The sequence below is a fragment of the Polyodon spathula genome, chromosome 19 (genome assembly GCF_017654505.1).
Source record: "Polyodon spathula isolate WHYD16114869_AA chromosome 19, ASM1765450v1, whole genome shotgun sequence".
Lineage (NCBI taxonomy): Eukaryota > Metazoa > Chordata > Actinopteri > Acipenseriformes > Polyodontidae > Polyodon > Polyodon spathula.
The window spans coordinates 8,721,784-8,735,500 of record NC_054552.1 but is presented as its reverse complement, the minus strand read 5'-3'; the positions used below and the strand labels follow the sequence as shown (position 1 = coordinate 8,735,500).

The 13,717-nt window shown below is 39.4% G+C and overlaps 1 protein-coding gene across 1 annotated transcript in view; it reads right to left on the bottom strand.

Moving 5' to 3' along the window:
* Positions 1–2,663, bottom strand: part of LOC121294830 (N-acetyl-beta-glucosaminyl-glycoprotein 4-beta-N-acetylgalactosaminyltransferase 1-like) — a 170,882-nt gene extending 168,219 nt beyond the window's left edge. Inside the window, exon 1 of the mRNA XM_041218945.1 lies at positions 804–2,663. Within this exon, the coding sequence (XP_041074879.1) occupies positions 804–954 (151 nt within the window). The 5' untranslated portion in view covers positions 955–2,663. The remainder of the gene's footprint in view (positions 1–803) is intronic.
* Between the last annotated feature and the right edge of the window lie 11,054 nt (positions 2,664–13,717).

The following is a 13,717-nucleotide window of genomic DNA, read 5'->3' as shown; positions in this document are numbered from 1 at the left end:
TAAGGCCCTTCCATTGTAGCTGCCCATTCCTCCCCCTTTCACTCAGCTGCACCATCGCTCAGCTAATATCCATAATTAGCATGCTGTTAAAACTTTTAGCCATCTCATTAATTTCATATACATATTTTATGATTTTAAAAATGTCATGAGAAATATCACGTTCATTCTACAGTACAGAAAATTAGTTTTAGTTACGTAGTTCAAATCTTTGCAAAGATTTCAGCTATCACAGTTCAGCTGAGTAAACGGGACTCTTGTTTTTTTTAAGAAGCTACTGGTATACTACAAAGAAAGTGACTGGATGATTATATTTTCCTCACAAAATATAAAACGTTTGTGTTTTGTAAGTCCCATAAATAAAAATTTAAAAGCACTATAATTTACATTTTACAAAATGAGAAATAAACATCATAACTTACCTAAATTGTATTAAATTAAATATTGTTATTTTGATTAAATAAAGTTTGACATTCATAAAGCTGTCACTGACTTATGTGATCCAGAAGTACTATGCTTATGAGTACTGTGGCGAACCTCGGTTCACGCAAGCAGGGGCTTCGGACAGGCAGAGGTAGGACGCGAACCCAGGACCTCCAGCACTGAAGCATAGCACCGATATCATGAACAAAAGTTTACGCCTCAATAGTTTCAAATAAAAATAAAAAGTCATTAAATAATATGCGAGTAAGTGAAACGAGCCGTTATGTACGTACAGTAGGATTTTATAGAATAATAAATACTGTGTTATGTTTATCCACAGTGGAATAGAATCGATTTGCTAATACTATAAAGAGCTGTCTTACCTTTGCCATAGTTGAAGTGAAGCTTGATTGCTTTCCCTTGCCGTACCAGACTGATGTGCAGGTAAGTGAACCACACAGCAAAGGTGAGCAGCACCAATAACAGAAGAAGTTTGAACTGTTTCCGAATCTTTTTCACCGGCAATCGCAGCATTCTTGCAGGACCATCACCAAGGAAACCACGTCAGAAATCGGTAAAGGGACCGTCAACAACTAGGTACAGTATTTGCTGTCCAACCAAACCAGCGTTCCGCTGCTGTGAACCGCAGCTCTTAAAAGATCAGCACGAGTTTTATTAAAAGATGTCACTAATCTTTCTGCAAGTCCATTCAATAAAACGTGTACCGGTACTGTAGAGTCGCTGTCCTGAACAAACAAAAGTGAAAAAACATATGGTCAATCTTTACCAAAACAATGTACGGCGCGCCTCCCCTAGTAACTCGCTCACCCTTGTCAAAACACACAGTTGTAACTACAGTCCGGGTATAAAATATAATAATAATTTTTGGATAATTTTTTTTTTTTTTTAAAGTACAGTGTCAATCTTCTGAAATGTAACTCTTCGTCGTCCACGGCATATAACGCTGGATTAACGATGAAGCCGATTTTTGAAACAGCTAATTAGCATTACAGATCAACACCAAAGGCTGTCCAGAACCTTGAATTGAAGTCCTGTTTTGCAAGACGGTCAATTGATTTTAATTCCCCAGTTACTGTCAGCAAAACTCAACACACAGTCTCAGTAGTATGACAATTACCCCGGAGGAAAAATAAAGATTATTTTCAAATATGCCTAGTGTCATTTGTAGTTATGCTGTTTGGTTTTTTACGAGCTGGTTCGCTCTCGTTCAAACTCAGGACAAATCTGTATTATCTGGCAGGCTTCGCTGGGTTAACAGTTTTTCGGCTTCTAAAACCATGGCAACTCGGTCATACGTTTAAAAAAAGCTCCAGTTTAACCCATGTATTTATTTATTTGCTGCTTGCATTGACAAAGTCAATAAATAACTCATTTAAAGAGGTCATTTCCTAGGTATAATAAACGGAAAGTATTAATGAAGGTTTTGACAATACGACGTATCTCGGTTGTTTGGGATTTCATCAACATTCAAATTCCAACGTTGGATAACAATAGCAGTTAGTTAAAAAATAGTACCAGCCAACTCGGTCTTGTAGTATTCACCGTTGTTTGTGAAACGCGGTATTTAAAAAATATAGTTTACATCACCGCCATAATAATATATTATTAACTGACTATTAATATCACGATGCTCTTGTAAGACTGAGGATGCGTGGCTTGTTTTGTTGGCTTAACTAGAACAGACGATGCACATTATGCGCCGTACCAGTAGTTTTCAAAGACTGGACATCTGATAGTTTCACCAAATCCCATGCCACCCACACGATAAAAAAATGCGCTGAGTGCCGAGGAGTATGCCTTCCACTTGCTGTGCTGTCTTGTATTTTGTGCAAAGCAAACCTTGCTATTTAACAATTCCGTTTGTAGTTGTAGTTTCGGGTGTTGTAATAGTCTGTTTTTCAAATGCATTCAACGGATGGCATACAATACGATATCGTTGCCGATGTCGTTGCTATTTCCAAAGCATTGAAAATTAAATGCAAATTAAAAATAAATATAATACAGGCACTGTAGCACTCAGTGCTGTGCTGGGTATGTAAGCACTGAAGCTAATGATGATACATACAGTCTCTCCATCATCGCTTTTGGGATAGTCTAGGTGCGTTCACTCATTCATTCAGAGCATATTCGATGTAAAAACGACAGTTTAAAAATGATTCCAGTGTCTCCAGCAGCCCCACTGCGATGAAATCCCGTTACCTCCGCTTGTCTCCCTGTCTCCCTCTCCCTTCTCTTTGAATCCGTGAATGAATGCAAACACGCTGCAGAGCAACCAAACCTCAAAACACCAATTCGAAACGACAGCAGTCGCAGCCTATCACAACTAAGAGCTCCACTCAAATTAGCAATCAGCTGTGGAGAGAGGCGGGACTCATTTTTTGAAGCTGTCGAAAGCACAGGGTATCTCCACACCTACACGTTGGCACCAAGCTAGAAAGCGGACCATAATAAAGCTTATAATAAACGATTTTTAAAAATAGATAAATAAATAAATATGTTTAAATGTATCAGTTTATGGGTAAAAGTGTAGCACTATCCGTGATGTTTAGTATTATATTGTATAATTTTATAAATTAAATAATGCCTTATAAATATATACATATATAGATAGATAGATAGATATTTTTTTCATCCAATGGAGACGGCATACAAGAAACATTTCATCAACAACTGTGGCATTTGTACAATTACTGACATTAAAAATAACCATAATTACAATTGTACATGTTTATTTAAGTACTTTTTTTTTTTTTATAACGTATTATCAATGAGTTCTATTGCTATGAAACAAATATCTACAATACAGCGCTAACACTCAAGCATTGTTTTGAATATAGCCATTAGTTCCCTTTCAAGTACGAAGTGTAACTATTACCGTATGAGTATTTACCTCCTAAAGACCCAAATCCTGAATACAGTATACCAAAGATGCTCAGCAAGCCTGTGATGCACTCGTAGCCCAAGCACGGAGGGCACAAATGAACTTCACTCACAGATTTGTTGCTTCTATCTGTATATATATTTTGCATTTATTGTATTTTTACACAAATTATATGTGATTTATAAGTTTTCACTAATTACGCGTATTGTGTGCACTACAGCCTGTTGCTTGTTGCATCCCGCTGCGGACTTGTGTTCCGCACGAAGCTCGAGTCGCTTCTTCCCAGGAATCTGGCAACATGAGCTGACTGATTTTGTGCTCTATCCCAGGCTTCATTGCTCTGGCTGGAACTTATATTATTTCTCATTTTTGCTCTTTAGCGCAATACAAGATGTTTTATATTAATTCTGTAATTGTTATATTACTTTTTTTTGTTAGAGACATTTTTTTCTCTTGTGCGTATTTTCTGTTTTACAGATACTACTCACAGGCTCAAACATGTGCAGCAAGAGCAGCAGCTGGGCTAAGCAGCACTGCACAGGACCAACATACTTGCTTCAGGTGTGATTACTTGCAATCCCTACCACAGTATCTTGATGCAGTTTTGGTGATAGTTTTACATCACCATTGCAAAGGGTGCTAGTCCTTACTAACAAGCAGACTCCCCTCTGTTGGTACTGACTGAATGGTTTTGCCAATGGCTTTTACAGGTGGGCATACTTCCCTATATGTGAAGCTGACTGCGAAGTTACCAAGGTCACCAAACGCTCTGTTCCCGGCTCGGTACCATACCTGTACTGAACCGGGACCGAGGTTACAGCACCGATACCAGTGCTGTCCAGGTGACGTCCTGGACTCCCCCTACCGACCCGGTACCAAACCATTCTGGTACCTTCCAGGTACTGATCAAATGCCAAGGCCAGTCTGCCTATTGAGGACACCAAGCACACCAAGGAGGCACTGGCTAATCACAGCTTCTGGATGTTTTGTGCCCCTTTTTCCAAGTGCACGCTGCTTACTCCTGCTCAACACTCTATCCCATCCACCTGTCCCATTGTGGCCCCAGGGGGTTGCGAGCACAGATTGGCCACATGAGGACATACTGTCTATCACCGCCTCTGAGTTGGGCGAACTGGAGTTGACATTCCCGTCTGGAGTCAGACATCACATCTCCTGCGTTTAAGCTCTCCCTGTCGGCAGAGCTTATACCGCTAATCAAGAAGGCCACTGAAATATTGCAAGTGCCCTGGCCTATAGAAGGGGGCACAAGGCAGTCAATTTTCAATGATGAGCCTACCATCTCTCCCATATCCCCTACAGTTCACCTACATTTACTTTTGGAAACCCAGTCTTCCTGGGACCGTCCTGCAGCAGATCTTGCTGTTTCTCAGACTCTTGCTGTTGCAGTCAATCAGGCCAGGTGACTGGTTCACCACGGTGGACCTCAAAGATGCCTATTTCCAAATCCCCATAAAACCAGCACACAGGAATTACCTGTGGTTCGCTTTTCAGGGAACATCATACAAGTTCTGTGCATTGGCCTCTCCCTAGCTCCCTATGTTTTCTCAAAGTGTATGGAAGCTATCCTGGTACCACTGATGCTCAAAGACATCAGCTCAATTATCTGGACGACTGGCTCATTCGTGCCCAGTCTCCAGCACAGGCAGAGGCAACACGAAACTGTCCGAGGCAGCTGTTAAATGCCTTCTCTCCGCTCGCCCTGCTCCTGCTGTGTCTGGAGAAAATCAGGCATGACCGGGCCAAGGTGCTCCTGGTAGCCCCTTATTAGCCCAACCCTGATGCAGCTCCTGAGCGGCCAGCAGTGGAAACTGCCGAAATGCTAAAACCTGCTCAGTCAAGCATGGGGAACCTTATGGAATACAGACCAATTGAGCCTGCAGGTCTGGGTTTGGCCCATGAATGGCTGCATTTGAGCTGTCTGGGGTTTTATAGGGTCATTGACACCCTGCAGAATGCCAGAGCACCGTCCACGCAATCCCAGTACGAGTACAGGTGGGGTGTTTTTCACCCCACGACCTGTCCCATGGCAGTTAACTTCAATTTTTGCAGGACCTTTTTGACGAGGGGAAATGCCCCACCATGTTAAAGGTCTATCTGGCATCTATTTCGGCTTGCCATGCCAAAAATGACTCGGTCTCCCCAGGAGCTCACTTCATGGACAATTTTTGAAAGGGGCTCATGGTTTCGGCCACCTCTGAAGAACATTGTTCCTCGTTAGAGGCTAAACGTGCTGCTTATTGCACTCATGAAGCCTCCATTTGAGCCCCTGCATTCAGCTGAGCTGAAAGTTTTATCGCTTGCTTGCTATCACCTCCACAAAGCGGGTGAGTGAAATGCAGATGTTCCCAATAACAAAAGCCTGTTTAATTGTTACAGAAGCCAGGACAAAGGTCATGCGCCATATCAATCCTGCAATTTAAGACTATTTTGGCACTCCATGTCAACTAGTATGTGGAATTTGAGGCTTTCCATCCATTACTTTCCAGTCTGACAGAAAGCGACAGCTCAATATGATCTGCCCAGTTCGGGCCCCGGTGTACGGCATCGACAGGACAAAAAGTTGGAAGCAGTCATGACAAGTTTTTGTCTGCTATGGGGTGAAGTCACATGGTCAAGCCCTGTCTAAGCAGCAGGACTCCCTATGAGCTGGCCAACTTGCCCCCTCCAGAAAAGAACAGTGCCCATTCAACTAGGGGCATGGCAACTTGATCTGGCATACTCCCCATACCTTCACTAAGTTCTACATTTTCCCCAATCAAAAACCATTCTATTTATTCAAATGTTACATTCATTTTCACCACTGTTTTCAATGACAGTGGTTTACAGTGTATACTAAGTTTTTGGTAAAATATAAAAGATTTGTATTTTGTTTACCCTCTACACCTTTAAACCTTTACGGCTTTAATCATTACAGCTTCTTTTACAAGTTATTGTCTTCTTTATCAAAAAGATTCATGCAGGGGGTAGGGTAACCCAGGGTCCCATTTTGATTGCTTTATCACTCCCATTGACGAGCAATGTAGAGCAGATAGAGTACAGCTAGAAACGATCAACGAGAAATCTATTATACATTAAGACATAAGCTTCAAAACGTGTAGCTGTCTCCAGCGTTCTTATCAATAGGTGCCTTATTTCACAGCCGAAATACTGACAGCAGCTCCCGCGTGATTCTGTTTTGATTAGATAGAGGCTGTCAGTGTGAGTGACAGCTGAATTGCTTTATTCTGGAACTACACTAGATTGCAGGTACAAACTTTGGCATTCAAAGTGCAAATGACTAAAATCAAGTGACAGTAAAAGTCTTAATCAACACAGTTCAATCTTAAGTTGTAACTTTGCTTGTAATATAGTGACAGACTGTTAATGCTACCCAGTCAAAGTGCTCACTAGAGTACCCAGTATAGATGTGTGTGTGTGTGTATATATATATATATATATATATATATATATATATATATATATATATATATATATATATTAGATATTAATGTAAATATTAAATGTAAGAGCCTATAGATAGTGTACCTGTATATTACCCTGGTTCATTTTAAAACTATTGTGAAATATATATGATACAATTAGGAGGATAAATTAAACTTCAAGTAGTTTCTTGTAAGCGGGCCAAACTTACAAGAGACTGGCACTAGTGCTATTAAAATAATGCAATAAGATGAGAATGCATTATAATTGCTCGGTGAAACCCAGGTACAACTGTTATAAAATCCTATATGTTATTTACAGTATATACCATGGGGATTATTCCCAAAGCTGCTGTATTTTTTAAGTTTTTGCAAGTCTTTTTTTTGTCCTTGTCTGAATGGGAATGGAGGCAGGATTTCTCCAAGTGACCACCAGGTGGCATAATAGACACTACTAGTAACAGGTCTACTCTGCAAATTCTATGAGAACCATGACCATTTTGTTTAAATATTATTTTATTAAGTATTTTGTTTGCGTTTTGAAATCTGTTTACATAGACTTTAATCAATGGATCTCTATTCTTGTTCAGTGTCTTAGGTACAGGAGGTGAATTACACTGATTGAACTCTTAAAGCTGTCACCCTTTATTTTTAATATCCCATTTCCTCCCCTAAAGAATTACACCTTAAAAACTTAAAAATAAGTATTGTTTTATTAATGATTTTTTACCTGCAGATTATTAAAGTATAAAGTTTACGCAGGCCAGTTTAGGATTTAGAAGCAGACCAGATATTTGAATACCTAAAACGTAGCTAAGCAGTCATGAGAAAATGAGCTAATATCAACTGGTACTGAAGCATTTTGTATCGTGAACTTGACCAATGATGAGTAATAGCACTCCTATAGCACTAGACATCAAACACAGGTTGAGTGAACACTGCAGTGATTTATTATTCACTTGTGAGTGAATTATTCATTCAACCTGCGCTCTCAGCCTTACCCTTACCCCACTGCAGGTTTTTTTCAGGGCTAAATTGAGTTTTTTGAAAGATGGACTGTTTGAAAAAACACTAGTTGATGTTTTATATCCTTCGACCACTGCATTGACAATTCTACAAGACGTTTTTTTTCTGACAGAAAGGGAAACATACACTCCAGTAGTGTTGAGAGGGATAGTTTCCCATTGTTAATAACTTCAATTGTTGTTTGTTCTTGTACATATTTAAAAAAAGAAGACAGAAAACTTGGGAAGTCAGCATTGCTATAGGGGTCCAAAGCACTGTGTCCAGGTCTATTTTGGAATCATAGTTTCAAACACCAGGATGTTTTATTTATTGTCTTAGAAGAAATAATATTGTACCAAAACAAGTTGAAGGGACAGTAATATAAAGATATCTACAGGAGGACTGCCCCCCCCCCCCACACACTATAAGCACAATGTTGTTAGTATTATTATTATTATTATTATTATTATTATTATTATTATTATTATTATTATTATTATTATTAATAATAATAATAATAATAATATAATAATAATAATAATAACAGATTACTCTTTTGTAGAGATCACATCTTTATATGGCTGATCTGTTTTGGTGATATCGAATAGAATCGAATTTACTTTATATATTAAGGGCCATATTTTCAAGGACTTATTAACTTTCTGTCTGTCTGTATATTTCTATCTGTTTCACTGCAGGACACATTCGAGATGAGAAGCACGGAGCATGTGTTATGTCTTCATTCTTTATGCTGGGAATGGAGGCACTTCATATTAATGATTGAGAGCCAGGGAAGCATGTCAAATGACCCAATTAAGCTGATTATGATAGAAAATGTGTGTTCAATTAAATATCCATAGGAGGCCAATCTGGTGTGTAATGATTTGAACTGTTGGTTTTATTTTTTATAAAAGTTAGGATATGTATTTGAAGGGTTTTCGGTTTGCTAATTAACCCTTGTGCATTGAGCAAACTCACCTTGTGCATAGTCTAGGAAGGAGAGCATAACTATGGAATTTAAATAAACGCGTGCACTTGTGTTGAGGGAATACTCTTATACTCCAGTTAAGAGACTATTTTACAAAAGAGTGGAAAAAATATATATTATGAATTTACCTACAGAGCTTTAATTCTTGTATTTGTGTTACTAATACAACTATTTATGTTATAAAGCAATACCCATTTAGAAAGAACATGCTCTCAAGTATAAGCTCTTGTACCTACTGTATTTGTACAATAACACGATGCTTGTTGCTGCCATCTAACGAGAGACAAGAGAAGTGCATTTAATACCGTTATCTCAAAAGGGGACACAATGGGGTACATTGATGGCAAAAGTAATGTAACCAAATGTACACACTTGTGCACAACAGGTACTAAGGAGTATCCCAAGTATCCAGTCCAAATATGGGTTCCATTGAGACTGCATGTAGAAGCACTGGGCCATTGCATTTACTGTAATGGCTTAACTTATTTAATTTAGCAATGTCAGAATAAAAATGCCGTAGACACACTTTCTGTGATTAAAGCATTTAATATTTTATTTTTCTTTTAAATGTCATGTATGTCTCTTAAACTGGGATAGGTAACTTTAATGAGCGGGCATCCAAGCCACCAGTTTAAACCAGTTGAAAAAGATACATTTTGGAGAAATCATTGCCTGAAATGTTTTATTCTATAGTTAGAAATAGATAAGGACAAAGAAAATACATGCAGGCACAATGTCGGAGCCCGAACCATACCGAATTTCAAAGACTTGGCGATTCAGCCCACTCAGACAAATTCATCCATTGTGTTGAGATTATTGGAAGCATGTCATAAAACAGGTTTTAGGAAGGGAACTTTTAAATTGTAGCTCTAATTCCTGGTTAATGAGACTTGTAATGTAGTGAAAAAATTAAGCTGACAAATGTTTTTTGATTCAAAAACACTTTGTATATAAGAAAGGTATACCTCCAATACAATCATATCAGCATTAGTTGTGACTTTGTACAAGGCCTCAGTACAGCTTAGTGCATGATATGTTTGTATCAGAAAGCACGGATATCTATGGAGTCAATTTGAAAGAGATGAAAAGACTGACAAAGCTTTACAATGTTTGATAATTATACCTTTGTAAGCAATTGTTGACTCCCTTTCTGGTTTCTGTCCAATAATTGAGGTAGTCATTCTGTTATTACACACGGTGCGTCTACCATATACTTCCTCTGTGGGAAAGGGGGCGGTGCTCTCTGACCTTATGGTCCGCCATGTTCTACATTCAGCAGGGCGCATCCATCTTGTCTTTTAGAATACCCCCCCCCCCACCTCCCCCGTCTCAGGGTCAGCCATGTGTAATGAGAGAATTCTAAATACACAATTTAAACATAATGATTAGAAACAACTTAACTGTAAAAGACACACACACATACACAATGATAAACTTATAATTAATAACATAATTAATACCTCATGCAGAAAGCCATTACTACAGTAAAATAATCAAACAAGCTAGTGACTCAGAAAAGACTAGGATATTCCTTAATGAAACAGACAAGCAAAGTGAATAGCCCTGTCTTCCAAGGTTAGGTTTATTGATTTACTGAAACGATTTATTAACTTTCATTTTAGCTATATTATAGTGTGATGTTCAGTAAGATTAAAAAAGATACATTATTCAGCTGAGAAACCAATATTTTCTGGCACTGTATACCAAACTAGAAGTGCTTGATCTTATCCTGGAAATAAAACCCAGCACTTGTCTCTTGGCCAAAAGAAAGCACTTGTATTGCAGGTGCTGATGTGCGTTCCGGACTCGTGTGAGACCTTGCGGTTCTATTGATCACCCCTAGCCTGTTATTTGATGCAGTTTGTTTCAACAGAAAATATAACAGAATTGCAGAAGTGAGAACAGAAGACAGAAATAAATACGAAATCGGGTGAAGAGTCAGGAAAAATGTTTGACCATAAAGTAATTGTTGGCCACTGTGGTTGCAACATGTGCTGAGCTATGCACTAGTCACATGCTTTGGTAGTCCACTGAAGTAACCAGTATGCCTTTTCTGGCCATTGTGTTAGATTAATGTATTAAGAACTTTGAAATGCACTTACTGGTTTAATGCTTTTATGCTGAAGTTACTCTCTGGATTCAAGTCAGTTTTCATTGCCAACTTATGGCATCGGTATGTTGGTACGACAGCAAAAATGTCAGCGCCTCGTATGAAGAAAAATATTCTTCCAGTCGGCTTTTAAAACACTCAGAAGTTAATTGCCATTGATTGGAACTCAGTTGTAAACGTGAGAGAGGACAGCTTTTCTTGTTTTGAAATCAACACATTACTAAATGGATTTATTAAATACCCGATAAATACTTATTAATGACAATTCTGAGTACAAGCAGCAAGTTTTTCATTTAATTGTTTAGACAAAAAGGCCCCGGGGGTTGGAGGTGGGGGTAGCTATGCTGTTTGTTATGAGACCGGTGTCAGCAGCAGTAAGAACCTATTAAAAATCTTCAGTTGCTGCTAAGATGATGGGCTTCTCTCCAGGAGCACTGCAGCCGACAGACATAGAGAGAGTGTCCCAGGCCACAACATTCACTGTCGATACTGCTATCTCACACGCTTAGAAACTGCGTGACCAGGATTACAAATAAAAAGACTGTCTAAAGCTCAGTTATCAGATCGTAACAGTGTGGGAGCAAATTAACATGAGTGTGGAAGGTATTCAGAGATGTGTGAATTTTCAGTTATTTGCTGATGGTACTTGTAAAAGACTGTGTATAGCAAATCACGACTTGGCACAGTGGATTAGGCTTGCAGAGATGCCCGGGGGTTCTGTACGAAGAGCCTGTGTGGCCAATAGGGGATTTGAATGTTGATCATCCATTTCTGCCAGCAACAGTATTGCCTCCTGAAAATAAGATTCTGCTGTGTTTTAGTCAACTGGAAAATAAAGGAAAACTTGGAGAGTGCTGCTGCTGATTTGTGCGGGGGGATTGTGCAGAATATATACTTGCAATAAACCAGAAGAATTCAATGATGTATGATGCTATAGCTTGCACGTTTCTTATTCTCTTGTCATTTTCATGAATTCCCAACCATTCTGTCAGTGAGTAGTGGCATCGGCCCAGTCTACGTGTCTCCCCAAATGAGACAGGACAGTTTAGCTGGTGTGCTAATTAACTAATTTGATGAAACAACTGTTGTGAAAATCGTCTGCTAAACAACCAAATAATAATAATAATAATAATAATAATAATAATAATAATAATAATGATAATACCTACTGTATGTTGTTTGTTGTTGAAACCCTGCTGTTATCGACTTCTGATTTATTATCAATGTATAGCAGGATACTGTGACTCTGCTTTTCATTAGTCCTAATGATTTCCATTAAATGAGAGTAGGTGTTAAAATGTAATGCTGACATTGGACTCAGCTCTCGCCAAGATAAGCACCAACTATGACATACCTTTTTTTTCTGTAAACTAATGTGATCCATCTGTGTTTCCTTCCATCTGATAATGCAGATCTCCTTCTACCTGGTGTTGATGGCTGAAGTATAATGCTGGTTCCAGGGATCAGCCTATTTTGCCTCCCTGGCGCATCAGTACACACAACAGCTACAATGCTGGCTCCGGGGATCAACCACTGTGCGGCTTCCCTAGCGCATCAGCATGACAACCGTCTGGACTTAGCTGAATAGGGTACTTCTCTGGGGTCTTCAAGTGGGCACCTTCCATCCTCTGTGTTTCCTTGACTAGCCCACAACACCTCAAGAGGGCTCGACAGCGATTCTAGTGTCCCAGAATCACCCACCTCAGTCCCATACTCTGCTAAGCCCAGCTTACTTACCTTCCTTTACATCGACGTTGCTTTCTCTATAATGCTTGAGGTCCCCAACCAGAATCTTTTCGTCTTGCCCAGAGCCAGTTGCTGCTCCTCTTTGCTGCTACACATAAGTTCTTCACTATAGTATTGCAACACTTGACCACTGAATCCGATGTCTCTGAGAACCGGGTTGTGGAGTGTGCCACAAATCCTCAACAAGCCACCTCCACTGTGTAAACCTGGACTCTCCATCCTCATTTTTCTGCTTCAGCAGCTAGTTGAGCGTACCGATGTTTCTTCCTTTCATACGCCTCATCCACAGCATCCTCTCATGGCACTGTTAACTCTACCAAGTGAATAAGTTGTGCTGATCCAGACCACAAGACAATATCAGATCGAAGGTTAGTGGTGGCAATCTCAGGTGGGAAAATAAGTCATTGTCCAACATCTTCTAGCATTTTCCAGACTCTAGCAGCTTCCAGTTGTCTTAGACAAGTTTTGGTTTTAATGCCTTTTCTTGGTGGTTGTTCCCCTGGATGGTGGAATGTTCATATGTCATATATTGCTGAAATTGGTGGCAATCCTGGTGTTGGTCCTGCTGCGCTTGTCTTCCAGTGCTAAGGCCAAACACCACAGCACCTGTCAATATGTGTCTTAATGTAGCTGGCGATGAACACAAAGTACACCACAGATCCTCTCCTACCCATAGATTAAGGTTCTGTGGTGATGGGAGAACATCATATGTTGACCTGATGAGGAAACTGATCCTGCTCTGTTCCATTGTCCATAGATCTTGCCAGCTGATCTTGCGTTGTTCCACATTTTCCCATCTTATCCATCCTCCCTGCTTGGCCTGGGAAATTGCCTTTAAGCACCTCGTCCTCGTTGACTACCAGCTTCCTGAGCTAGGGCTGTGTATTAAAGGTATAGCTCAATATAGAGACCATTAAATGATCTTCAACAGTAATACAGTCATTGGCACTAATAATCAAGCCAATTCAAGTTAGCTATAACATTTTATAAGTAAAGTGAACTCTGCAATGTTTTAAGAGCTATGAACAATTAAAAAAGCCCAATTCAACAAATTATTAGTTCAATTAAGGGTTTAGTTAAGTAATTGAGGGTTCAATTAGAATGAA